Source organism: Mobula birostris, chromosome 13, assembly GCF_030028105.1.
Source record: "Mobula birostris isolate sMobBir1 chromosome 13, sMobBir1.hap1, whole genome shotgun sequence".
NCBI classification, from domain to species: Eukaryota; Metazoa; Chordata; class Chondrichthyes; order Myliobatiformes; family Myliobatidae; genus Mobula; species Mobula birostris.
Genome location: NC_092382.1, coordinates 19984421 through 20011903, shown reverse-complemented (window position 1 = coordinate 20011903; position 27483 = coordinate 19984421). Strand labels below are relative to the sequence as shown.

General features: G+C 44.9%; 2 protein-coding genes across 3 annotated transcripts; one reads left to right on the top strand and one right to left on the bottom strand.

The window, feature by feature from the left end:
* The first annotated feature begins 45 nt into the window (after positions 1-45).
* Positions 46-8275, top strand: LOC140208501 (uncharacterized). 2 transcript variants are annotated; one of them, XM_072277209.1, is made up of 3 exons: positions 46-76; positions 1324-5514; positions 6727-8275. In XM_072277209.1, exon 2 carries the CDS (start codon positions 1731-1733, stop codon positions 2934-2936), a length of 1206 nt encoding a protein of 401 aa, XP_072133310.1. In that variant the 5' UTR covers positions 46-76; positions 1324-1730; the 3' UTR covers positions 2937-5514; positions 6727-8275. The 2 variants fall into 2 exon arrangements, with proteins under 2 accessions (XP_072133310.1, XP_072133311.1); XM_072277210.1 differs by having other exon boundaries at positions 6724-8275.
* Positions 8276-13488: 5213 nt separating this feature from the next.
* On the bottom strand, positions 13489-20128 carry LOC140208500 (uncharacterized). The gene has a single exon (XM_072277208.1). It carries the CDS (start codon positions 19839-19841, stop codon positions 17706-17708), a length of 2136 nt encoding a protein of 711 aa, XP_072133309.1. The 5' UTR covers positions 19842-20128; the 3' UTR covers positions 13489-17705.
* Positions 20129-27483: the final 7355 nt, after the last annotated feature.

Here is a 27483-nt window from a genome sequence, read left to right as displayed (position 1 = left end):
CAGTGGGAGCCCTGGGCTTGTTTCCCTCCAACAACACGGTCCTATCGAGGGATGATGGGAGACAGCGATACTCGAAGTGAGTTCCTGTCCAGTCTATTCCGCAATTTAGTTTTCGTTGCATTCATTGGAGAAAACTCCGCTTCGCAGAGATATGTTGGAAATGGAAGCAACGTTTTCAGTGCTTTCGTGGCTATCTCAGGATATTTAGCCTTGACTTTGATCCAGAATGCCGACAGAGATGTTATTTCAAACATACTTCTCAGCCCGCCGTCATTTGCAAGCTCGAGGAGTTGATCTCCTTCCCGCGCTGACACAGATGACGCGCGGGTCATGACCTCACATGTGTAATGGCTGATCAGTGGCCGTGACGGGGAATGAGAAAAGGTGCAGCTGACTCATATCGCCAAATCATATTGTTTCCTTGTGGCCCGGGAGCACATGCTTTGCGACCCGGTGGTTGGGGACCGCTGGTCTAATGCAACTACCTGCACCGAGACCATCGCCCTCCATACCCCTATCATCCAGGCTCCCATCCAAACTTCTTTGAAATGGTGAAACCGAGTTCATATTCACCACTTGTGCTGACATCTCAATCCACACTCTCACGACCACTGCAGGAAAGAGCTTTTCCAAATATTCCCATTAAATTTTCACCTTCCCCACTTAACCATGACCTCTGGCCATCCCACGCAACCTCAGTGGAAAAAGCTGCTCGCATTTACCCTATCTATACCCTCATAATTTTGTATATTTCTAACAAATCCTCAAAGCAATGTATAATTTCCTTGTTTATGTTTAGAGCCTTTTTTAGATGTATAAGATGATGAGGGGCATTAATCGTGTGGAGAGCCAGAGGTTTTTTTCCCAGGGCTGAAATGGCTAACACGAGGGGGCATAGTTTTAAGGAGCTTGGAAATAGATACTGAGGGGATGTCAGGGGTAAGTTTTTCACACAGAGTGGTGGGTGCATGGAATGCACTGCCGGCTATTTGTGTGTGAGTGTTTCAGTTACTGTGGGGCCAGGAACCTATGCAGCTCAGTGGGAACAGGGAATAATACCAATGGAGAGAGTCAAACTGAGCCAGGTCACAGATTGGAGATGGCAGAAATGCCCCATTCTTATAAAAAAAGGAAGAGCATCAGAGAATTTGATGGTCATTCCAGATACCAGCACTGTGCCCAGTTAGAAGGTGATTTCTCTCTCCAACTTGGGTTGAACCTCACTGTAACGGTGTGATGCCAGATCACACCTTGGCAACTCAAGTGATCTCATCTGAAATGTTGTCCTTCACTCATTGATTGATTTTGTAAATCTTTTTACAGATTAAAAATGACAAGGAATTTGTCTACGGGAATCTCGAACACAACACGCCAGTTTTGCTGTCTTTGTCCAGATATTTAAGAAGTGGAGCAATGATTCACTCGATCATCCTTCCTGCTCAGACTGTGGGGAGAGATTCATTTGATCATCTGACCGACTGACGTGCCTGTCATCTTACACAGGGGAGAGGCCATTCACCTGCTCAGACAGTGGGAATGGATTCACTCCATCATCTCAACTGAAGGTACATCAGCAAGTTTACACTGAGACAAGCCCATTCACCTGTTCTATGTGTGAGACGGGATTCAGTCGGTCATCCCGCCTGTGGATACACCAGTCTGTTCACACTGAGCAGAGGCTGGTCATCTGCTGAATTTGTGGGGAAGGATTCACGCGGTTATCTGACCTAATGTCTCACCAGCGAGTTCACACCAGGGAGCGGCCGTTCACCTGCTCAGACTGCGGGAAGGGATTCGCTCGATCATCCCAACTGAAGGTACATCAGCGAATTCACACTGGGGAGAGGCCATTCACCTGCTCAGACTGTGGGAAGGGATTCACACAGTTAGCTAACCTACAAGCACATCAGCGAGTTCACACTGGGGAGAGGCCGTTCACCTGCTCAGACTGTGGGAAGGGATTTGCTCGATCATCTGATCTACAGATACATCAGCGAGTTCACACTGGGGAGAGGCCGTTCACCTGCTCAGACTGTGGGAAGGGATTCACTTCGTCATCTCAACTGAAGGAACATCAGAGAGTTCACACTGGGGAGAGGCCGTTCACCTGCTCAGACTGTGGGAACGGATTCACTTCGTCATCTCAACTGACGGTGCATCAGAGACTTCACACGGGGGAGAGACCGTTCACCTGCTCAGACTGTGGGAAGGGATTCACTCGATCACCTGATCTGCAGATACATCAGCGAGTTCACACTGGGGAGAGGCCATTCACCTGCTCAGTCTGTAGGAAGGGATTTACTCAGTCATCTCATCTGCAGATACATCAGCGAGTTCACACAGGGCAGAGGCCGTTCACCTGCTCAGACTGTGGGAAGGGATTCACACAGTCAGCTCACCTACAAGAACACCAGTCAGTTCACACTGGGGAGTGGCCATTCACCTGCTCAGTCTGTGGGAAGGGATTCACTTCCTCATCTAAACTGAAGGTACATCAGCGAGTTCACACTGGGGAGAGGCCATTCACCTGCTCAGTCTGTGGGAAGGGATTCAATTTATCATCTCATCTGAAGGTACATCAGCGAGTTCACACTGGAGAGAGGCCGTTCACCTGCACAGACTGTGGGAAGGGATTCACTCAGTCATCTGACCTACTGAAACACCAGCGATTTCACACTGGGGAGAGGCCGTTCACCTGCTCAGTCTGTGGGAAGGGATTCACTCGATCATCTGATCTACAGAGACACCAGCAAGTTCACACTGGGGAGAGGCCGTTCACCTGCTCAGACTGTGGGAAGGGATTCACTCAGTCATCCCAATTGAAGGTGCATCGGAGAGTTCACACTGGGGAGAGGCCGTTCACCTGCTCAGACTGTGGGAAGGGATTCACTCAGGCATCTCACCTACGGAGACACCAGTCAGTTCACACTGCATAGCGGCCATTCGCCTGCTCAGTCTGTGGGAAGGGATTCACTCGATCACCTGATCTGCAGATACATCAGTGAGTTCACACTGGGGAGAGGCCATTCACCTGCTCAGTCTGTGGGAAGGGATTCACACGGTTAGCTAGCCTACAAGCACACCAGTCAGTTCACACTGGGGAGAGGCCGTTCACCTGCTCAGTCTGAGAAGGAAGTCACTCAGTTGTCCAACCTGCAGAGACACCCGCAAGTTCATATAACCATATAACAATTACAGCACGGAAATAGGCCATCTTGGCCCTTCTAGTCCATGCTGAACGCTTACTGTCACTTAGTCACATCTACCTGCCTCTACCCTCCGTTCCTTTCCTGTCCATATACCGATCGAATTTTTTTTAAATGACAAAATCGAACCTGCCTCTACCACTTCTACTGGAAGCTCGTTCCACACAGCTACCACTCTCCGAGTAAAGAAGTTCCCCCTCGTGTTACCCCTGAACTTTTGCCCCTTAACTCTCAACTAATGTCCAGTTGTTTGAATCTCCCCTACTCCCAAAGGAAAAAGCCTATCCACGTCAAGTCTATCTATCCCCTTCATAATTTTAAATACCTCTATCAAGTCCCCCCTCAACCTTCTACGCTCCAAAGAATAAAGATCTAACTTGTTCAACCTTTCTCTGTAACTCAGGTTCTGAAACCCAGGTAACATTCTAGTAAATCTCCTCTGTATTCTCTCTATTTTGTTGACATCTTTCCTGTAACTCAGTGACCAGAGCTGTACACAATACTCCAAATTTGGCCTTACCAATGCCTTGTACAATTTTAACATTACATCCCAACTCCTATACTCAATGCTCTGATTTATAAAGGTCAGCAAACCAAAAGCTTTCTTCACCACCCTATCCACATGAGATTCCACCTTCAGAGAACTAAGCACCATCATTCCTAAACATGAGGAATTCTGCAGATGCTGGAAATTCAAGCAACACACATCAAAGTTGCTGGTGAACGCAGCAGGCCAGGCAGCATCTCTAGGAAGAAGTACAGTCGACGTTTCATGGGTATGGTGAATTTCTACCACTGTTTCCTCCCCTCAGCAGCCCGAATCATGCGCCCCCTGTTCACCCTGATGTCGGGTAAGGGCAAGGACATTACCTGGGATAAAGAGGCCGCAGCCGCTTTTGTTAAAACCAAAGAAGCCTTAGCAAACGCCGCGATGCTAGTGCACCCCAGAATGGGCGTTCCTACTGCCCTCACGGTGGACGCATCCAACACAGCAGTTGGTGGAGTGCTGGAACAACTCATCGAGAGTCGCTGGCAACCCCTGGCATTCTTCAGCAAACACCTACGACCACCCGAACTCAAATACAGTGCTTTCAACCGGGAGCTATTGACACTATACCTGGCAATCCGGCATTTCAGATATTTCTTAGAAGGTAGGCCCTTCACTGCGTTCACAGGCCACAAACCGCTTACCTTTGCGTTCACTAAGGTGTCCGACCCCTGGTCTTCCCACCAGCAGCAACATCTGTCCTACATCTCCGAATATACGACGGACATCCGGCATGTCCGGGAAAGGACAACATCGTGGCGGACGCACTATCCAGACCTACCATACAGGCCCTGTCCCAGGGGGTGGACTATGCAGCGCTGGCAGAGGCACAGCAGGCAGACGCTGAGATCCCCAGTTACAGGACTGCAGTCTCCGGTTTACAGCTCCAAGACCTCCCCGTAGGCCCAGGTGAGAGGACCCTACTGTGTTACGTAGCTACCGGCCAACCCCGCCCCATCGTCCCAGCAGCCTGGCGCCGGCAGGTTTCCGAATCCATTCACAACTTAGCGCATCCCTCCATCAGGACAACCGTCCGGCTGGTCGCCAACAGGTTCGTGTGGCATGGACTGCGTAAACAGGTCAGTGAATGGGCCAAAATGTGCATGCAGTGCCAAACGGCCAAGGTGCAGCGGCACACCAAGGCTCCGCTGCAGCGGTTCGAACCCACCCGCTGGAGGTTCCACCACATTCATGTGGATATCGTGGGGCCCCTGCCAGTATCACGAGGAGCGCGGTACCTCCTAATTATGATAGACTGGTTCACGAGATGGCCAGAGGCAGTCCCGCTCACCGACACCACCTCCGAATCCTGCGCCCGAGCACTGATCGCAACCTGGGTAGCCCGCTTCGGGGTACCTGCCCACATTACCTCCGACAGGGGAGCCCAGTTCACCTCCAGCCTGTGGTCGGCTATGGCCAGCCTTTTAGGATCGCAGCTACACCACACAAATACCTTCCACCATCACCTGAAGTCGGCTCTCATGGCCGGCCTGGAGGGGCCTAACTGGGTGGATGAACTTCCCTGGGTCCTGCTCGGAATTCGCTCGGCGCCCAAGGAGGATCTGCACACCTCGTCGGCCAAGTTGGTGTACGGCGCACCCCTGGTCGTCCCAGGAGAGTTCATACCAGCCCCAAGGGGGCAAGAGGAAGAACCCACAGCAGTCCTGGTCTGACTACGGGAGCGTCTCAGTAACCTGGCCCCCATCCCCACTTCACAGCACGGACAGAGCCCGACCTGCGTACCCAAAGACCTGCAGAACTGTAAGTTTCTTTTTGTATGACGGGGCGGACACTGGGCACCGCTACAGCGGCCCTACGAGGGGCCGTTTAAGGTGATCAGGAACAACGGGTCCACGTTCATGCTGGACATTGGGGGGGAGAGAGGAGGTTTTCACGGTGGACCGACTCAAACCGGCCCATGTGGACTTGGCGCAGCTGGTCCAGGCTCAGGCACCGCGGCGCAGGGGCAGACCTCCCAAACAGAGGCCAATCCAGACTGTGGACATTGGGGGAGGTATCGCCGGTTCTGGGGGCGGGGGGTGGTTACGTGGTGACCCACTTTCTAGCACACACGAACCGGCGCGCGCTGGCAGAGAGGCCGGCCCCAAAAAGGGCGCCAGGCCATCTTCAGCAGCAGGGGGGAAATCCCGTGCGCGTTAAGGGTCTGTGATTATGCATTCCCCACAGCAGTCCCACCCAGGGAGGGCGGGAACAGGAAGGCTTTAAAGCAGGCCGCGAAGTTTGAATAAATCTCTTTTATCACAACCCTAACTCACCGACTACGTGTGGTTATTTTTAGCGCTGTGTGTAGCACACAGCTACAATATAATATTTTCAAGTCTGCGAGCCAATACTTTGGATAAAATTTTAGTATCGAAATTGAGTAAAGAGATTGGTCTATACAAAGAACATACAGTAAGATTCTTATTCTTTTTGAGAATGAGCGAAATGGAAGCTTCGTAAGAAGACTGCGGTAGTCTTCCTGCCTTAAAGGAATCTGTAAGGGTAGAACATAAGTGTGGTATAAGCAAGGAGGAAAAAGCCTTATAAAACTCTCCAGAGAATCCAGCGGATCCTGGGGATTTCCCAGAATGCAATTCTCAAATAGCCTGAGCACTTTCCTCCTGGGAAATAGGTTGATCCAATTGCCTACAATCATCTAATGAAAGATTTGGGATATTTAATTGATCTAAAAATTATTCATTGCAATATTATCATTAACAGAGTCAGAACTATACAATTTAGAATAAAATTCCCTAAAAGTGTCATTAATTTCAAGGTGGTCAGTTGTCATGTCCCCATTAATTTTATGTATTTCTTTAATTTGCCGATTGGCTGAAAATGGCTTCAATTGATTAGCCAGTAGCTTACCAGTTTTATCTTCGTAAATATAAAGTTGACTGAGAGAAGGCGGTGGCGTGACGAAGCACACAGCGGCCACTCCAGCGATGAATATTGTTATTTGTCAAGTAGGATGCTGTGCACAATACTGATTTGACGGAGACAGATGTGAGAAGCACGGAGGAACATCTGGTGAAACTTCTGAAATGCCTGTTTCGCTGCCGCTGCTACTGTGCGATCCAGAATCTCCGCAGGGGAAGGCCCCGAATCCTTGGCTTTGCCTGTTGCTTGGCGGCCGGGACCAGGGTCAAAGCACTCAGCAGAGATGGTGCTGGATGTCGGAGGGCTGGTCGGAGGCTCGACCTTTTCGGATGGACTCAGAGTCGGCTGTGGTCGGGTGCTTCCAGGGTGCTACATCGGCAAGTTTGCGGCGCTGGAAGTTCATGGCAGGGAGAGTTTCTTCCTTCTACCGTCTGTGTGAAATGATGGGGCTATCGGGACTTTGAGACTTTTTTTTTTACCGTGCCCATGGTCTGCTCTTTATCAAATACAGTATTGTTTTGCAGGGTTGTAACTATGTTATAATTATGTGGTTTTTGTCAGTTTTAGTCTTGGTCTGTCTTGTGTTTCCGTAATATACTGGAGGAACATTGTATCATTTCTTAATGCATGCATTACTAAATGACAAACGAGGACTGAGTGTCCTCATAATCTAATCTTATCTTTTAAAAGTTGGCTTTCAATTGGATACATTAAAAGATCATATTTAGTTTTAGTTTCAGTACGTCTCTTATATGTTTCAGGATCAGGAACTGAAGCATATTTATGGTCCAGTTGCTTTAACTGATTGGCTAATTCATTTCTTTCTTTGTTAGCTTTTTTAATGATGTTTGTGATATAAGAAATAATTTGACCCCAGATGTATGCTTTAAAAGTATTCCATATGATAAGGCTAGATGTCTTTTCCAACATATTTTCTTCAACAATAAAGAGTAATTTGATTCTCCATAAATGTTTAAAAAATCTTCATCGGATAACAGAGTTAAATTAAATCGCCAAAATCTACTCATGGGGATAGGAACAGGAAGCTTTAAAAAATAGAATTACAGGAGAGTGGTCAGAGATAGCAATCTCTTTATATTCAACCGATTGAACTAACAGAATCATTTGACTACCAATAAAAAAGTCAATCCCAGTATAAGTATGATGGACATGAGAGAAAAAAAAGAATACTCCCTGTCCGTCAGATGAAGAAATCGCCAAGCATCAACTCTACCACATATGGTTAGAAAAGATTGGATAAACAAAGCTGATTTATTAAGTGTGGCTGGTTTAATAGATGAGCGATCTAATACTGGATCTAACCAGCAGTTAAAATTTCCTCCCATCACAAGGGAGTACGTACACAAATCTGGCAAAAATGAAAATAGACTTTCAAAAAATCATAGATCATCTACATTGGGGGCATAAACATTAGCAAAAACAATCAATTTACTGTCTGAACTCCGATACAATAACAAATCGACCATTAGGGTCCGAAACAACTTTATGCTGAATAAAGGAAATTGTATTGCCTACAAAAATCGAAACTCCACATGATTTTGCATTAAACGAAGAGTGGAATTGCATATCCTTCCACCGAGTAAAAAAAACGTAAGCTATCACAGCTGCGTATGTGTGTTTCTTGTAAAAAAAAAGGTGCTTTTAATTTTTGAATATAAGCAAACACTTTGTTCCTTTTGGTGGGGTGATTCAGCCCTTTCACATTCAAATTAAATAGGTTACTATTTCAAACCATTTTAAATACTAATCAACATGTAACTAAAAATATCTGGCCATAACTTATTAAAACTAGAAAGCAAACCATAAAGTAAGATATTCAAACAAACAATCATATATATTTTTTTTCTCTTTTTCAATCTTTATTAGTATCATAATAATAAACATACCACAGTATTGATACAAATTTATTGGGAATACAGCATTGTAATTTTCATAGTTAAATATAAGCCCAGTTGACACATGAGTATTAAGTCTCCCTATCATACATGATACAGATGAACAATATAAAACAAAAAAATCTATATAAAAAAATCATGAAAAAGAAAAAAAAAAACAAAAATATATCCCGGAAAAAAAAACTAACATAAACAATGTTAATCAACTGAACTAAAAAAAGGCACGGGCTGTTTTGTAACATTGTTAAAAAAAGGGAACCATTAGTGTTGTTGACTCCGTTCCTCTCACCATGTATTACAAAGAAATAAAATAAGTTTGGAAAAGGTCAAGTTACATCATATGAAAATGTTTAATAAATGGCCTCCAAGTCTTCTTCGAATTTAATAGAGGGATCATAAACAACACTTCTAATTTTTTTTTTCAAATTTAAACACAACATAGTTTGAGAAAATCAATGAAATGTGGTGGGAGGATTAATCTCTTTCCAATTCAGCAAAATGGATCTTCTAGCCATTAATGTAAGAAATACAATCATCCGACGAGCTGAAGGGGTTAAATGACTTGATTCTATCATTGGTAACCCAAAAATGGCAGTAATAGAGTGAGGTTGTAGGTCAATATTCAAAACAGTTGAGATAATATCAAAAATATATTTCCAATATTTTTTTCAACAAAGGACATGACCAAAACATTTGAGTTAGAGAAGCTATCTCAGAGTGACATCTATCACAGATAGAATTTATATGAGAATAATAACGAGATAATTTATCCCTAGACATATGAGCCCTATCTACTACTTTAAACTGTATCAACGCATGTTTCGCACATATAGATGAATTAACTAATTGAAGATGTTTTTCCCATTTTTCAATTGGTACAATAATCTTAAGTTCCCTTTCCCAATCACTCTGATTTTTATTAGACATATTTTCATAATTATATCATAAATAATTGCTATTACACCATTCTGAAGAGGCTTTAAATCTAATTTTGTTTTTCCAAAATATCCATTGAATATACAAACGTTTGTAAATTCGGGAAGGTAGGAAAAACAGTATTTTAGAAAAATTTCTAACTTGTAAATATCTAAAAAAGTGAGATCTAGGCAAATTATATTTATTAGTTGTTCAAAAGACGTGAAACAATTATCTGAAAATAAATCACAAAATCGTACTCTACTTTTAATTTTCCAAGCCAAATATTCTTAATCTAGTGGGTTGAAAAAAGAAATTAGATACAATAGGACTTGCTAAAGTAAATTGATTCAACCCAAAAAGAATTCCAAATTGAAACCATATATGTCAAGTATATTTAACTATTGGGTTATCCATTTGTTTATACAATTTAGAAAGAGTAAAGGGAAGCGAAGACCCTAAAGTAGAACCCAATGAAAACCCTTGTAAAGAATTACATTCAAGACTCACCCAACGTGGACTTGAAGTTGCGTCCAACTCTCATAACCAAAAATTTAAATATCAAATGTTAATTGCCCAATAGTAAAATCTAAAATTCAGCAAAGCTAAACCTCACCTCCTTTTTAGATTTCTGTAAATGTCCTTTGCCTAACCTAGGATTTTTGTTCTGCCATATATATGAGGAGATTTTGGAATCAACATTATCAAAAAATAATTTTGGAATGAAAATTGGCACCACTTGAAATACGTATAAAAACTTAGGCAAAATAATCATCTTGATAACATTGATCTGACCGATCAACGATAAAGACATTGGTGACCATTTAGTAAACAAAAGTTTAATCTGATCGATTAAAGGTAGAAAAATTAGCTTTAAATAAATCTTTATGCTTTTTCGTAATTTTAACCCCTAAATATATAAAAGAGTCAGTAACCAATTTAAATGGTAAACATCCATCAATAGAAACCTGCATATTTAGGGGAAATAGTTCATTCTTATTAAGCTTAAATTTGTAACCAGAGAAATTACTAAACTGAGCCAACAAGAATAAAGTAACAGGAATAGATTTTCCAGGATTAGAGATGCATAATAACAAATCATCCGCATATAATGATAACTTATGTATTTCATTTCCATGGGTAATACCAAAAATGTTAGGTGAGTCTGGGATGGCAATTGCTAAAGGTTCAAGGGCAATATCAAATAATAATGAACATCCCTGCCTAGTACCCCGAGATAAACAAAAAAAGGAAGATCTTTGATTGTTACTACAAACAGAAGCTACAGGGGAATGATATATCAATTTAATCCAAGATATAAATATCGGACTAAAATTACATTTCTCAAACACAGTAACTAAATATGGCCATTCAACTCTGTTGAAAGCCTTCTCAGCAGCTAATGAAATAATACATTCCAGAGTGTTAAATGAAGGAGTATAAGCAATATTCATTAACCTCCTAATATTAAGAAAATGAATAATGATTTTGAATAAATCCTGTTTGGTCCACAGAGATAATTTGAGGTAGTACCTTTTCTAACCTAGTCACTAATATTTTAGAAAAAAAATTGGAGTCTACATTCAAAAGCGATATCGGTCTGTCTGATGCACAATCAGTAGGATCTTTATTCTTTTTAAGAATTAAAGAAATAGAAGCTTCATAAAATGATTGTGGTAATTTACCTAATCTGATTGCTTCTTTAAATATTCTAGACGACCAAGGAGAGAGAATAGAGGAAAAAAAACTTTAAAAATTCCACTGTAAAACCATCAGGACCAGGTATTTTGCCAGAATTCATTGTTATTTCTTCATCTGTCATCGGAGTTTCTAATGTTGAACATTCTTTGTGTGATAATTTTGGAAAGTTCAATTTCCTTAAAATATCATGCATAGTGTTAGAGTCATGAGGAAAATCAGAATTGTATAAAGAAATATAAAATTCTTCAAAAGTTTTGTTTATCTCGTCATGATCAACTGTCAAAGTGTCATCATGTTTACGAATCTGGATAATTTGACATTTAACTGAAGTAGTTTTCAATTGATTAGCTAATAATTTACCCAATTTATCACTATGAATATAGAACTTATTTCTAGTTTTCATTAATTGATTTTCAATTGAGGATGTTAATAATAAGTTATGTTCCATTTGAAGTTTGACTCTCTGTTTGTAGAGCTCCTTACTAGGAGCAATAGAATATTTCTTATCAATTTCTTTAATTTTATCAACCAACAAAAATGTTTCATTCTTAATACGTTTGTTTAAACCAACAGAAAAAGAAATAATCTGTCCGCAGATATAAGCTTTAAAAGCATCCCAAACTGTGCCTTTGGAAATTTCTTCCGTAATGTTAGTTGGAAAAAAAGAAATCAATCTGTTCCTTCATAAATTTAACAAAGTACAGGTCTTGAAGCAAATTGGAATTAAATCACCATTGCCTATTAGTACAAGTGGTATCCATTAACTTGATAGAAAGTTTCACTGGAGCATGATCTGAAATGGCGATAATGTCATATTTGCAGTCGATTACAGATGGAATTAGACGAGTCAATAAAAAAGTAATCAATTCGAGAATAAGAATGATAAACATGTGAGAAGAATGAAAACTCTTTGTCCTTAGGGCGCAGGAATCTCAAACAATTATATATTCAACCCAACACAGCTCCCAGAGAGAAATAGGCCCTACGCCCTCCCCCATCCAAAGCGAGAAAGCTGACCAATAGACAGTCAGTGAGCTAAGAACTAAGTACCGGCCCCAAAAAAATCCTGTTGACAGAAAAAACTCCAGTCTTGCAAGGTCATTATGTCCCTATCAATACACAACATAAAAAGCAAAAGAACTCAGTATTCGAAAATATGAAAAGGTCACTTTAAACAAATCCAAAAAAGCTGTATTAAAATAAAGCCTCAAAAAGGGATAAAATAAAGTAGTATCAAAAAAAACAAAAGACAATATATGAACAGCCAAATGTAAGCTTAATGAAACCTTATTTTAAATTCATATTAACAGAAGAAAAAACTTGATCAAATAAGAAGTATAACAGTTTTAGACTTCATCCTTCAGAAAATCTTTTGCATCTTCAACTGACTTTATTCTTTTTCACAATCCGTTCTTCAAAACAATACTCAGATGAGCGGGGAACCGAAGGGATGGTTTATATCCTTCATTATAAAATTCCAACATAACTTCTTTATATTTCATGCAATCAGTCAAAATTTCAGGTGAATAGTCTTCCACAAATCTAACCATGTAACTTTGGAAATCAATCATTCCTTGTCGCCGGGTATGGCAAATTAAAAGGCCCTTAATATGAAACTCCTGAAAGGTTAGTCCGACCGATCTGGGTTTCGCCGCTGAGGACAACGGCTTCAAAGTCGGAGAGTGAAAAGCTCGATTGAGCTTCGGCTCAGAAGTGAATAAAGCTGGGAAAATCTGCTTCAGAAAGTTTGCAAAGACTTCGAACGGTCAGCGCCTTCAACTGATTCTTCAAGACCCAGGATTTGCAAGTTATTTCTCCTGTTCCTGTTTTCGAGACTGATGATCCTTTTCAGCATTTTATCACTGGATAAAGATAACTCTTTGCAGAGTTTAATTGTATCTTCAATGTCCTCTTCAAGTGTCATTAGCTTCGCAGTATTCTCCTGAATTTGGTTCTCATGCTCAAATAAAGTTTGTTGAATTGTATCCAATTTGCTGTTAAGCCATTGAAACTCCTCAGAGAATTCCTATTTCTGCGATTTAAGGAAGTCACTGATTGAATCCAAAGTGACTGGGGATTCATCTTCTGTTTCTCTTTCTTTTGCAAATGCTCTGGTTCTTTTCCCAGCCATAGTAAAGCAGTATTGAAGTATTATAATAAGGTTTCAAAAAAAAAGACTGGTAGAGACAATTAAGTAAACAAGGTAGGAGCAATCGAAAAGCGACCAACAGGGCTCTGACTGCTTCTTATATCTAACATATGCTTCCTTCTTCCACTTGACGAGTTGCCTCGCGTGTTTCGTCAGCCACGGTTCCCTTTTCCTACCATTTTTTCCTTGCCTCAGTGGGACAAACCTATCCTGAACCCATTACAAGTGGTTCCTAAACTTCCTCCACATTACTCCTGTGCTTGCACCTTTGAACACCTGTTTCCAATTTACTCTCGCTAGTTCCTGCCTCATCCATTCATAGTTAGCCCTTCCCCAGTTAAGCACTTTCCCATTTTGTCTGTTTTTATCCTTTTCCATAGCTATGCTGAAGCTAAGGGAGTTGTGGTCACTCTCACCAAAATGCTCCCCCACCAAGATGTCTGCCACCTGACCAGGTTCATTACCGAGAACTAGATCCAGAATGGCCTGTCCTCTCATCGGCCGGTCCACATACTGTGTCAGGAATCCTTCTTGAACACACCTGACAAATTCAGCCCCATCTATCCCCCTTGCAGTCAAGAGGTGCCAGTCAATATGAGGGAAGTTGAAATCACCCATAACTACAACCCTGTATTTCCTGCACCATTCAAAAATCTGCCTGCTTATCTGTTCCTCGGTGTCCCGAGGGCTATTTGGGGGCCTATAGACCACTCCCGGCACAGTGATTGATCCCTTCCTATTTCTGACTTCCACCCACACCGACTCAGTGGACACTCCCTCTGCAGCGTCCTCCCTTTCTACAGGCGTGATACTATCCCCGACCAGTAATGCTACTCCCCCCTTTTCTACCTCCCATCCTAATCCTTGTAAAACACCTAAACCCCAGTACCTGCATCAGCCAATCCTGCCCTTCCTCCAGCCAAGTTTCAGTAATGGCCACAACGTCATAGTTCCACGTACTGATCCATTCTCTAAGTTCATCCCCTTTATTCCTAATACTCCTAGCGTTGGAATAGACACATTTCAACCCCTTGAACTGGCTACATGTATGTTTTGTCCCTGCCTGTCCTTCCTCAGCAACTCAGAACACACAGCATCATGCCCTTGTCCTTCTACCCTCATCTCTGCACTCACATTCTGATTCCCACCCCCCCTGACAATCTAGTTTAAACCCTCCCCAACAGCTCTAACAAACCTGCCCACCAAGGTATTGGTCCCTTTCCAGTTCAGGTGCAGCCCGTCCTTGTTGTACAGGTCAGACCTTCCCCAGAGAGGATCCCAATGCTCCAGAAATCTGAACCCCTGCCCCCAGCACCAACTCTTCAGCCACACATTCAACTGCCACGACTTCCTGTTCCCACCCTCTCTGTCTCGCGGCACAGGAAGCAATCCCGAGATTACCACCCTTGAGGTCCTGCTTTTTCACTTTTTTTCCCTAACTCCCCATATTCCTTCTTCAGGACCTCATCCCTACTCCCATCTATGTCATTGGTCCCCACGTGGACCAGGACATCTGGCTGCTCACCCTCTCTCCTGAGAATACCGAGAACTCCATCCGAGATATCGCGGACCCTGGCACCAGGGAGGCAACAGACTGGGATTCTATATCTTTCCCACAAAACCTCTTAACTGTCCCCTTAACTATCGAATCCCCTATCACTACTGCTCTCCTCTTTTCACTCCTTCCTTTCTGAGCTGAGGGTCCAGTCTCGGTGCCAGAGACGTGACCACTACAATTTGTCCCTGGTAGGTGTAGGTCGTCCCCACCAACAGTATCCAAAACAGTATACTTATTGTTGATGGGAACGGCCACAGGGGTGCTCTGCTCTTTCTGTCTATTCCCCTTCCCTCTCCTGACAGTCACCCAGCTACCTGTCTCCTGACTTTTAGGGGTGACTGTCTCCCTGAAACTCTGATCTATTACTGCCTCTGCCCCCCGAATGATCCGATTTGACAGGAGCTGCAGCTGGATGCACCTCTTGCAGGTGTAGATATCGGAGACAATTGTCCTGTCCCTGACTTCCCACATCCTACAATCGGAGCACTGGACTGCCCTATCTACTGCCTCCATTACTAACTCCTAAGTTAATTAATTAAATAAACTTTCCCGGCCTTACCTTACTGGGAGCAAGCTCATCCTCTGCCTCTGCTCGCTGAAATCTCTCGAGCCAAAGCCTCAAAGCTCCACTCCTTCACTGGCCGCTCTCCACTCCAGTCCACGTTAAACTCCAGTCCCAATAAAGGTGAATATGCAGCAGAAGAACCTCCTCCCATGCTCAGTGACCAGGGTGCAGAACTGGGTGTGGTGAGCATCAGCAATAATTGTAGAGTTCAGCACCGACAGTCACTCTCAAAATTGCATTCAGCAACGGTGATGGACAAATATCCAGCATGCAGCTTATTGAAACTTTCTCCCCAGTGCAGAAATCGTGCTTGACTAATCTTCTGGAATTTTTTGAGGATGTAAGTATGAAAATGGACGAGGGAGAGCCAGTGGATATAGTGTACCTGGAGCTTCAGAAAGCCTTTGATGAAGTCCCACATAGGAGATTAGTGGGCAAAATTAGGGCACATGGTATTGGGGGCAGAGTACTGACATGGATTGAAAATTGGCTGGCTGATAGAAAACAAAGAGTAGCGATTAACGGGTCCCTTTCGGAATGGCAGGCGGTGACCAGTGGGGTTCCACAACGTTCAGAGCTGGGACCGCAGCTGTTTACAATGTATATTAATGATTTAGATGAACGGATTAAAAGTAACATTAGCAAATTTGCCGATGACACAAAGCTGGGTGGCAGTGTGAAATGTGAGGAGGATGTTATGAGAATGCAGGGTGACTTTGACAGGCTGGGTGAGTGGGCGGATGCATGGCAGATGCAGTTTAATATGGACAAATGTGAGGTTATCCACTTTTGTGGTGAGAACAGGAAGGCAGATTATTATCTAAATGGAATCAATTTAAGAAAAAGGGAAGTACAACGAAATCCAGGTGTTCTTGTACATCAGTCACTGAAAGCAAGCATGCAAGTACAGCAGGCTGTGAAGAAAGCTAATGGCATGCTGGCCTTCATAACAAGGGGAATTGAGTATAGGAGCAAAGAAGTCCTTCTGCAGCTGTACAGGGTACTGGTGAGACCACACCTGGAGTACTGTGTGCAATTTTTGTCTCCAAATTTGAGGAAGGACATTCTTGCTATTGAAGGAGTGCAGCGCAAGTTCGCAAGGTTAATTCCCGGGATGGCGGGACTGTCATATGTCGAAAGATTGGAGCGACTGGGCTTGCATACACTGGAATTTAGAAGGCTGAGAGGGGATCTTATTGAAACATATAAGATTATTAAGGGATTGGACACACTGGAGGCAGGAAGCATGTTCCCGCTGATGGGTGAGTCCAGAACCAGAGGCCACAGTTTAAGAATAAGGGGTAAGCCATTTAGAATGGAGTTGAGGAAACATTTTTTCACCCAGAGAGTGGTGGATATATGGAATGCACTGCACCAGAAGGCTGTGGAGGCCAAGTCTCTGGATGCTTTCAAGAAAGAGATGGATAGAGCTCTTAAAGATAGCGGAGTCAAAGATTATGGGGATAAGGCAGGAACGGGGTACTGATTGTGGATGATCAGCCATGATCACAGTGAATGGCAGTGCTGGCTCGAAGAGCCAAATGGCCTATTCCTGCACCTATTGTCTATTGTGAACCCAGTAATGTGTCACAACTGTAACATGCTGTGAGGTTTCAGTGTTAATGTAATGGCCTCTCTGTAATGTATCACTGCTGAGGTTACTGTTTCTCTGTAGCAGCAATGTTTACGTTACGACTAGAGACAACAGGGTTTTGAAGTGCAGGGCTATCCAATGGGAGAAATGTTGTTCTTTCTTGTGAGTCTGGAAGAGAGATTTTTGCGGTCTTTTGCTGGGGAGAGGTGAGAAGACATGAATGGAGAGAGTGGGCCATTTTCCTTTATTTTTTCTTTACTAACTCTATAGTCAAAGTAATAACTACAAAGCCCAATTGTTTAATCGTATATTATGTACCGTTTGTTATTTCAGGGTACTGATTTGTAATGGGGGTCACATCGTGCAGCATCCACCCAAACGAGATTTCTTAAGTTTGGCCGGGCTGGGGGCTATCACCCCCTATATTAAGCTGCTAGCTGAAGTGAGAGTTAAATATGGTTAGATGACTGAGCGAATTGCTTCACACATTCACAGCAGGTGAACGGCCTCTCCCCATTGTGAACTCAATGATGGACATTTGGTGGCGATGGCTGAGAGAATCTCTTCCCAAAGTCTGAGCAGCAGATCAGCCTCTACCCAGTGTGAACTCGCTGGTGTCTCTGCAGGTTGGATGACCGAATGAAACTCTTCCCACACACTGAGCAGGTGAACTACCTCTCCCCTGTGTGAACATGCTGGTGTCTCTGAAGATGAGACAACCAAGTGAATCCCTTCCCACACACTGAGCAGGTGAATGGCCTCTCTCCAGTGTGAACTTGCTGGTGACTCAGTAGTTGAGAGGACAAAGTGAATCCCTTCCCACAGTCTGAGCAGGTGAATGGCCTCTCTCCAGTGTGAACTCGCTGGTGTACCTTCAGTTGAGATGAACGAGTGAATCCCTTCCCACAGTCTGAGCAGGTGAACGGCCTCTCTCCAGTGTGAACTCGCTGATGTACGTTCAGTTGAGATGAGCAAGTGAATCCCTTCCCACAGTCTGAGCAGGTGAACGGCCTCTCTCCAGTGTGAACTCGCTGATGTACCTTCAGTTGAGATGAGCAAGTGAATCCCTTCCCACACACTGAGCAGGTGAACGGCCTCTCCCCAGTGTGAACTCGCTGATGTACCTTCAGTTCAGATGACTGAATGAATCCCTTCCCACAGTCTGAGCAGATGAATGGCCTCTCTCCAGTGTGAACTCGCTGATGTACCTTCAGATTAAATGACTGAGTGAATCCCTTCCCACAGTCTGAGCAGGTGAATGGCCTCTCTCCAGTGTGAACTCGCTGATGTACCTTCAGTTGAGATGAACGAGTGAATCCCTTCCCACAGTCTGAGCAGGTGAACGGCCTCTCTCCAGTGTGAACTCGCTGATGTATGTTCAGTTGAGATGAGCAAGTGAATCCCTTCCCACAGTCCGAGCAGGTGAACGGCCTCTCTCCAGTGTGAACTTGCTGATGTACGTTCAGTTGAGATGAGCAAGTGAATCCCTTCCCACAGTCTGAGCAGGTGAACGGCTTCTCTCCGGTGTGAACTCGCTGATGTACCTTCAGTTGAGATGAACGAGTGAAACCCCTCCCACAGTCTGAGCAGGTGAACGGCCTCTCTCCAGTGTGAACTCGCTGATGTATGTTCAGTTGAGATGAGTAAGTGAAACCCTTCCCACAGTCTGAGCAGGTGAACGGCCGCTCTCCAGTGTGAACTCGCTGATGTATGTTCAGTTGAGATGAACGAGTGAATCCCTTCCCACAGTCTGAGCAGGTGAACGGCCGCTCTCCAGTGTGAACTCGCTGATGTATGTTCAGTTGAGATGAACGAGTGAATCCCTTCCCACAGTCTGAGCAGGTGAACGGCTTCTCTCCAGTGTGAACTCGCTGATGTATGTTCAGTTGAGATGAGTAAGTGAAACCCTTCCCACAGTCTGAGCAGGTGAACGGCTTCTCTCCAGTGTGAACTCGCTGATATATGTTCAGTTGAGATGAACGAGTGAATCCCTTCCCACAGTCTGAGCAGGTGAACGGCCGCTCTCCAGTGTGAACTCGCTGATGTATGTTCAGTTGAGATGAACGAGTGAATCCCTTCCCACAGTCTGAGCAGGTGAACGGCCTCTCTCCAGTGTGAACTCGCTGATGTATGTTCAGTTGAGATGAGTAATTGAAACCCTTCCCACAGACTGAGCAGGTGAACGGCCTCTCTCCAGTGTGAACTCGTTGATGTACCTTCAGTGCAGATGACAGAGTGAATCCCTTCCCACAGTCTGAGCAGGTGAACGGCCACTCCCAGGTGTGAACTGACTGGTGTCTCAGTAACCGAGATGACAGAGTAAATCCCTTCCCACAGACTGAGCAGGTGAATGGCCTCTCCCCAGTGTGAACTCGCTGATGCACCTTCAGTTGGGATGAGCGAGTGAATCCCTTCCTGCAGTCTGAGCACGTGAACGCCCTCCCGCCAGTGTGAACTGACCAGTGTATCCGTAGGTTAAATGATTCAGTGAATCCCTTCCCACAGTCTGAGCACGTGAACGGCTGCTCTCCAGTGTGAACTGACTGGTGCCTCAGTAGCTTATATGATTCAGTGAATCCCTTCCCACAGTCCAAGCAGGTGAACAGCCGCTCCCCAGTGTGAACTTGCTGATGTACCTTCAGTTTAGAGAAACAAGGGAATCCCTTCCCACAGTCTGAGCACGTGAACGGCTGCTCCCCAGTGTGAACTGACCAGTGTCTCAGTAGCTTATATGATTCAGTGAATCCCTTCCCACAGTCCAAGCAGGTGAACAGCCGGTCTCCAGTGTGAACTCGCTGGTGAGCCATTAGGTCAGATGAACAAGTGAATCCTTCCCTACAAATTCAGCAGATGACTAGCAATTTGCCCAACTAACTGGTGTGTCCACAGGTGGGAAGACCGACTGAATCCCTTCTCACACACAGAACAGTTGAATGACCTTGTCCCAGTGTAAACTTGCTGATGTACCTTCAGTTGAGATGACCAAGTGAATCCCTCCCCACAGTTGGAGCAGGAAGGATGATCGAGTGAATCCCTTGCTCCACTTCTTAAATATCTGTACAGAGACAGCAAAACTGTCGTGTTGTGTTCGAGATTCCCGTAGACAAATTCCTTGTCATTTTTAACCTGTAAAAATATTTACAAAATCCATCAATGGGTGTAGGACAACATTTCAGATGAGATCCCTTGAGTTGTCAAGCTGTGAACTGACTTCACACTGTTACAGTGAAGTTCAACCCAAGGTGGAGAGAGAAATCATCTTCTAACTGGGCACAGTGCTGGTATCTGGAATGACCACCAAATTCTCTGATGCTCTTCCTGTCTCTCTAAGAATGTGGCATTTCTGCCATCTCCAATCTGTGACCTGGCTCAGTTTGACTCTCTCCATTGGCATTATTCCGTTCCCACTGAGCTGCATGGGTGCCTGGCCCCACAGTAACTGAAACCCTCTCACACAAATAGCTGGCAGTGCATTCCACGCACCCACCACTCTCTGTGTAAAGAACTTACCCCTGACATACCCTCGGTATCTATTTCAAAGCACCTTAAAACTATGCCCAATTGTGTTAGCCATTTCAGCCCTGGGAAAGAATCCTCTGGCTATCCACATGATCAATGCCCCTCATTAGCTTATACACCTAAAAAAGGCTCTAAACATAAAGAAGGAAATTATACATTGCTTTGAGGATTTGTTGGAAGTATACAAAATTATGAGGGTATAGATAGGGTAAATGCAAGCAGCTTTTTCCACTGAGGTTGGGTGGGATGACAACCAGAGGTCATGGGTAAGTGGAGAAGGTGAAAATTTAACAGGAACATTTGGAAAAGCTCTTTACTGAAATGGTCGTGAGAGTGTGGAATGAGATGTCAACTCAAGTGGTGAATATGAGCTCGGTTTCACCATTTAAAAGAAGTTTGGATGGGAGCCTGGATGGCAGGCATCTGAAGGCGAAAGTCCCAGTGCAGGTATTTGCAGTAGAGACCTTAAATGTTTTTTTCGGCATTGACTAGATGGGCCAAATACCCTGTTTCCGTACTGAACCTCTCCATATTTCTATGACAGAGAAGCTGGACAAACTTGGTTGGAAGGGAAAAGGTAGGAGTGACAATGGAGCAGCAATGGCTGGAGCTTCTGGGAGCAATTCGGGAGCTGAGTGATAGATACATCCCAAAGAAGTGGAAGCATTGGAAATGCAGGAAGACACAACTGTGGATGAAATGAGAAGCCAAAGCCAACATAAAAGCCAAAGAGAGGGCAAACAAAAGAGCAAAAACGACTGGGAAGCTTTTAGAAACCAACAGATGATGACTAAAAAAAAAAGTCAGATGGGCTCAGGCGGTGGAATTATGATAATGTAGTCATTAGTGAGTCTTGGTATCACCCAACAGTCTGAGGCATTTAGGGGAACAAAATATCCAGGGCCTCAATATCTCTTGAAAACCAAGGTACCCTGCACCAGTTACCTTTCAACTTTTATTTTGGTAGGCACATACAATCCCTACACCCTCAAAATTTCACTTCTGAAGGCCTCCCACTTACCAAGTACTCCTTTGCCAGGAAACAGCCTGTCCCAAACCACACTTGTTAGATCCTTTCTGATACCATTAAAATTGACCTTTCTCCAATTTAGAATCTCAACCCATGGTCCAGACCTCTCTTTTCCCATATTTATCCTGAATTTCATGGCATTATGGTCACTAATTTCTGTCACCAGCCCCGTATCATTTCCTAACAGATCATTGCACACTTCTGCATCGGGAATTCTACGTACTGATTAAGGGCACATTTGACAACCTACACCCCATCTTGTCCTTTTACAGTATGGGATTCACAGTCAATACATGGAAAGTTAAAATCATTTACTGAATCAACTTTTGTTCCTTGGCATGGTCTGCGATCTCTCTACAAATTTGTCCCTCTAAATCCCTCAGATGTTGGGTGCAACCAAATCCCAGTAATGGCTACAATATCATAATTCCCTGTCCTGAGCTCATCTGGCTTTCCTGCGATGCTTCTTGCATTGTGATATACACAGCTCAGCACATTCATTGCACCATTCACAACACGCTGGAGGTACTCAGCAGGTCGGGCAGCATCCGTGGAAATGATCAGTTAACATTTCGGGCCATAACCCTTCGTCAGGACTGAAGAGGGTAGGGGCAGAGGCCCAATAAAGAAGGTGGCGGGAGGGTGGGGAGGAGAAGGCTCCAGGCTCAACCATTTGATTGCTGACTGTATCTGGTGTCTGAACAACATCTGACTGGTGTCAAGAAAACAACCTCCCCTCATTGTCACAAAACATGCATCATTGCTGTCGCAGTTTATGTTCCACTGGATGCTAATGCTAAAGTAGCCATGAAAGACCTCAGTGCTGCTATTAGCAAGCTGCAGACATTGCATCCAGATGGAGCTTTGACTGTCGCTGGGGACTTTAATCATTGTAACCTACGTACCGTGCTTCCAAGATTTTACCAAAATGTATTATGCACCACCACGTGGAATAAAACCTCAGATCATGTGTACACAAATGTGGCTGATGCTTGCAAACTCACTACCCTCCCCCACCTGGGAAAGTCCGACCGTCTTTCATTGTTTCTGCTTCCCAAGTATAGCCCGGTCACTAAACGTGTGAAACCCACAATGAAGACTATTAAGATCTGGCTGGAGGGGGCTGACTCTGCTCTTCAGCACCAATTCCAGCACACAGACTGGAGCACGTTTGCTGCCCATACCACCACAGACTCTCAGATTAACATTGATTTATAAACCAACTCTGTCCTTGAGCACATCAACAAGTGTGTAGATAGAGAGACATCACTAAAACAAATAAAAGTTTTCCCCAGTCAGAAACCATGGATGAACAGAGAGGTTCACCTCCTGCTCAAAGCCAGAGATTCAGCCTTCAGGTCTGGAGACCAGGAGGCTTACAGCTCAGCCAGGGCCAACCTGAGGAGGGGAATCTCTCAGGCTAAACACATTTACAAACAGAGAATCGAGGAGCATTTCAACTCCTCTGACCCCCAGCCCATGTGGCATAGCATACAGGTCATTACAGACTTCAAACCTCCTAGTACTGTGCCCCCTTCCAGCTCTGCTACCCTCCCTGATGAGCTCAATTACTTCTACGCTCGCTTTGATCGAGGGAACAAGGAGGTCACCCTCAAAGCGGATCTCCCACCTGGTGAACTGTCTCTCTCACTTTCCACCTCCGATGTTTGTGGACCCTGAGCAGGGTGAATGTACGGAAGGCAGCTGGTCCGGATGCAATACCTGGCCGTGTGGTCAGAGTCTGTGCAGGACAGTTGGCCGGGGTCTTCACAGACATTTTTAATCTGTCCCTGGCCCAGGGTGTTGTCCCCCACAAGCTTCAAGATCACCACCATCGTGCCAGTGCCGAAGCATTCCACTGCCACGAGCCTGAATGATTTCCGCCCAGTTGCACTCACCCCCATCATTGCAAAGTGCTTTGAGAGACTGGTTCTATCACATCTGAAATCCTGTCTGCCCACTACCCTGGACCCCCATCGCACCAACAGGTCAACAGAGGACACCATCTCCACGGCACTTCACTCTGCCCTGACCCACCTGGACAGCCCCAACTCTTACGTCAGAATGCTGTTCATTGACTTTAGTTCGGCATTCAATTCTGTAAGCCCCTTCAAGCTGATCACCAAACTTCGCCAGCTTGGTATCAGCTCATCCCTCTGCAATTGGACCTTGGACTTTCTGACAAACAGACCCCAATCAGTTAAGTTAGACAACCTCTCCTCCTCCACTCTCACCCTGAACACCGGCGTGCCTCAAGGCTGTGGGCTGAACCCTCTTCTGTACTCCCTTTTCACCTATGACTGCATTCCTGTACATGGTTCTAACTCCATAATCAAGTTCGCAGATGACACCATGGTGGTTGGCTTGATCAGAGGGGATGACGAAATGGCCTACAGGGATGAGGTCCAGCACCTGGCTGTGTAGTGTGCTGATAACAATCTGCCTCTTAACACCCAGAAGACCAAGGAGATCATTGTGGACTCCAGGCATGCTAGGAGCCACACTCACATCCCCATCTACATCAACGGATCTGTAATGGAGCGTGTATCAAGCTTCAAACTCCTTGGTGTCCACATTTTCGATGATCTCACCTGGTCCCTGAACTCCTCCATCCTGATCAAAAAGGTGCAACAGCGCCTTTACTTCCTGCGGAGCATCAATAAAGCTCTCCTCTGTCCCAGGATATGACGGACTTTTACCGCTGTACCATTGAGAGCATACTCACCAACTGCATCTCAGTGTGGTATGGCAATTGTCCTGTATCGGACTGCAAAGCACTCCAGCGTGTGGTGAAAACTGCCCAGCGGATTATCAGCACCTAATTGTCCACCATTGAGAACATCTACCATAAATGCTGCCTGGGCAGGGCGAAAAGCATTATCAAGGATGCATCTCACCCTAACCATGGACTTTTTACTCTCCTCCCATCTGGTAGGTGCTACAGGAGCCTCCGCTCCCACACCAGCAGGCACAGGAAGAGCTTCTTCCCTGAGGCTGTGACCCTGCTGAACCTCTCATCACAGCGCTAAGCAGTATTGCACCCGTCTCAGTACTACTCGGGACAGTATTACTGTCTCAGTACTTTTATATTTGTGTGCTGTAGTACTTACTTTTTATTCTCAGTTATTTTGTAAATAACACTATTCTTTGCATTTCTGGTCAGATGCTAACTGCATTTCATTGGCTTTGTATCTGTACTTGGCACAATGACAATAAAGTTGAATCCAATCTGATCTAAAAAAAACAAAGGAGCTGATTGTGGACGGCAGGAGGAATGGAGACAGGCTAATCCCGATTGACATCAATGGATCTGGGGTTGAGAGGGTGAACAGCTTTAAGTCCTTGGCATAAACATCACCGAGGATCTCACATGATCTGTGCATACCGGCTGTGTTGTGAAAAAAGCACACCAGCACCTCTTTCACCTCAGACGGCTGAAGAAGTTCGGGATGGGCCCCAAATCCTAAGAACTTTCTACAGGGACACAATTGAGAGCATCCTGACTGGCTGCATCACTGCCTGGTATGGGAACTGTACTCCCCTTAATCGCAGGAACCTGCAGAGAGTGGTGCAGACAGCCCAGCACATCTGTAGATGTGAACTTCCCACTATTCAGGACATTTACAGAGACAGGTGTGTAGACAATAGACAATAGGTACAGGAGTAGGCCATTCAGCCCTTCGAGCCAGCACCACCATTCACTGTGATTATGGCTGATCATCCACAATCAGTACCCTTTTCCTGCCTTCTCCCCATATCCCTTCACTCCGTTATCTTTAAGAGCTCTATCTAACTCATTTTTGAAAGAATCCAGAGAATTGGCCTCCGCTGCCTTCTGAGGCAGAGCATTCCACAGAACCACAACCCTCTGTGTGAAAAAGGGCCCAAAGCATATTGGCGACCCAACTCACCACAACCTGTTCCTGCTGCTACCATCCAGGAAATGGTACCACAGCAAAAGGACCAACAGGCTCCGGGACATCATCTTCCACCAGGCCATCAGACTGATTAATTCATGCTGATACAATTGCATTTCCATGTTATATTGACTGCTGTATGTACAAACTATTTATTATAAATGACCATAAATTATATATTGCACATTCAGACGGAGATGTAATGTAAAGATTTCTACTCCTCATGTATAGGAAGGATATATGTAATAAAGTCAATTCAATTGAATTCACCCTCCCCACTATCTGTTCTGTCATTCTATCTCCCAAATCCCCTACAACTTATTTTAACCACATCACCCCTCCACCCACACTAGCACTAGCGAGCCTCACCACTGGGATATTAGTCCCCTCTTGTTCTGTTCCTCTAACTAACGAATCCCCTCTCACCCCTTTGATTTTCCTCTGTCAGTAATCCCCTCAACAGTTTCTAAAGTGGTCCACCTGTTGTTGTGTGGGATGGACACAAGAGTACTCTGCGATGGCTATTTAACCTCATTCCCCTTCCTGACTCTCACCCAGTTTCTTATGTCCTGCACCTTGGGTGTAACTCACCTCTCTTCATGTCATATCAATCACCGCCTCCATCTCCTGGATGATCCAGAATTCATCCATTTCAACTCCTTAAAGTGCAGGGTTACAAGCTGCAGCTGGATGCACATCTTGTAGGTGAGGGCATCGGGGACACTGGAGGTCTCCCCTGTAATTTGTAATGACCAGTGTGCGGAAAAATCTTGTGCTGTGCAATTTTTTGCCCAGTGACAACGTGTGGGCACTAAAATTTTGAGCTATTCATTTTAACAGCTAGCAAATCACTGTTAATAAAAACTTTGATGTCCTCTGGGTTTGATCAAGTTCATCTGCACTCTCACATAACCTATGTAGCAGGCCTGTAGTGGGTGATGAAGGATTTTCTCACCACAGCTTTTGCACACTGTCCATATCTGGTTTGCTTGCTAAATGATGCTTAAAAAAGTCAGATTTCAAATATCACTCCACTTCTTCCCACTTGTAAATTCTCCAGCTACTTTTGCATCACCACAATACACACAGGTAACACCAGTTTCTGTATTGTACATAAATATTTCCCCTGAACCCTCCCCCAGGTGACTGACGGTGGTGAACTCAGTGATGGCAATGCCAATGAATATGAAGGGAAGGGCAGTAGTCTGTCTCATTGGAGTCTGGCACATTTGTGATGTGAAAGCTACTTGTTGCCCAGGGCAAAGGTGTTTGATATCATTATGTACCCAGAGAGAGTGGGACAAAACATGTTCTCACGGGTAGAAAAGTCCAGAACAAGAGGGGGTGGAACCAGCAACAGACACAAAATGCTGGGGGAACTCAGCAGGCCAGGCAGCATCTATGGAAAAGAGTACTAATGCTGAGTTCCTCCAGCAATTTGTGTGTGTTGCTCGGATTTCCAGCATCTGCAGATTTTCTCTGGTTTGTGACTGGAGGCAGAACAAAGGTGATTTTCACAACAGCTGATGTAAAAGATTTTGTTCCCTTTCTCCGAGTTCCCGATCCTTGCATTTAGACAGCTGGAGCTCAGCTCTGTCTGAGAGACCCATCGGTTCCCATTCCCTCATCAGCCGGAAGCTCCCCGGGGCCCGTGTACGGATGGTGGGGCTGAGAGAGAGGGAAGAGAGCAGGACTGTCCCGGGATTGCGGGTCACGGAGTCCGGAGTCACAGCAACTACCCGAAGTCGGTGTTGGAAACGCCGCCCGGTGAGACCCCCAACCCGGAGATCCCTTCTCACCTCAACCGATCATCCGGGGCCTTTTGTGCCCCGCGCGCTGGTGAGCTCGAGCTTGGTCGGTTTAACGGCCGGGCTACTAATCACGTGACCAGCCCCTCCCCCACCGCTGTCAACAGAGGAGTCACGCGCTGCGCTATTCCCATTGGTACGAAGCGATGTCAATCACTGCTTCCAGCCAATAGCG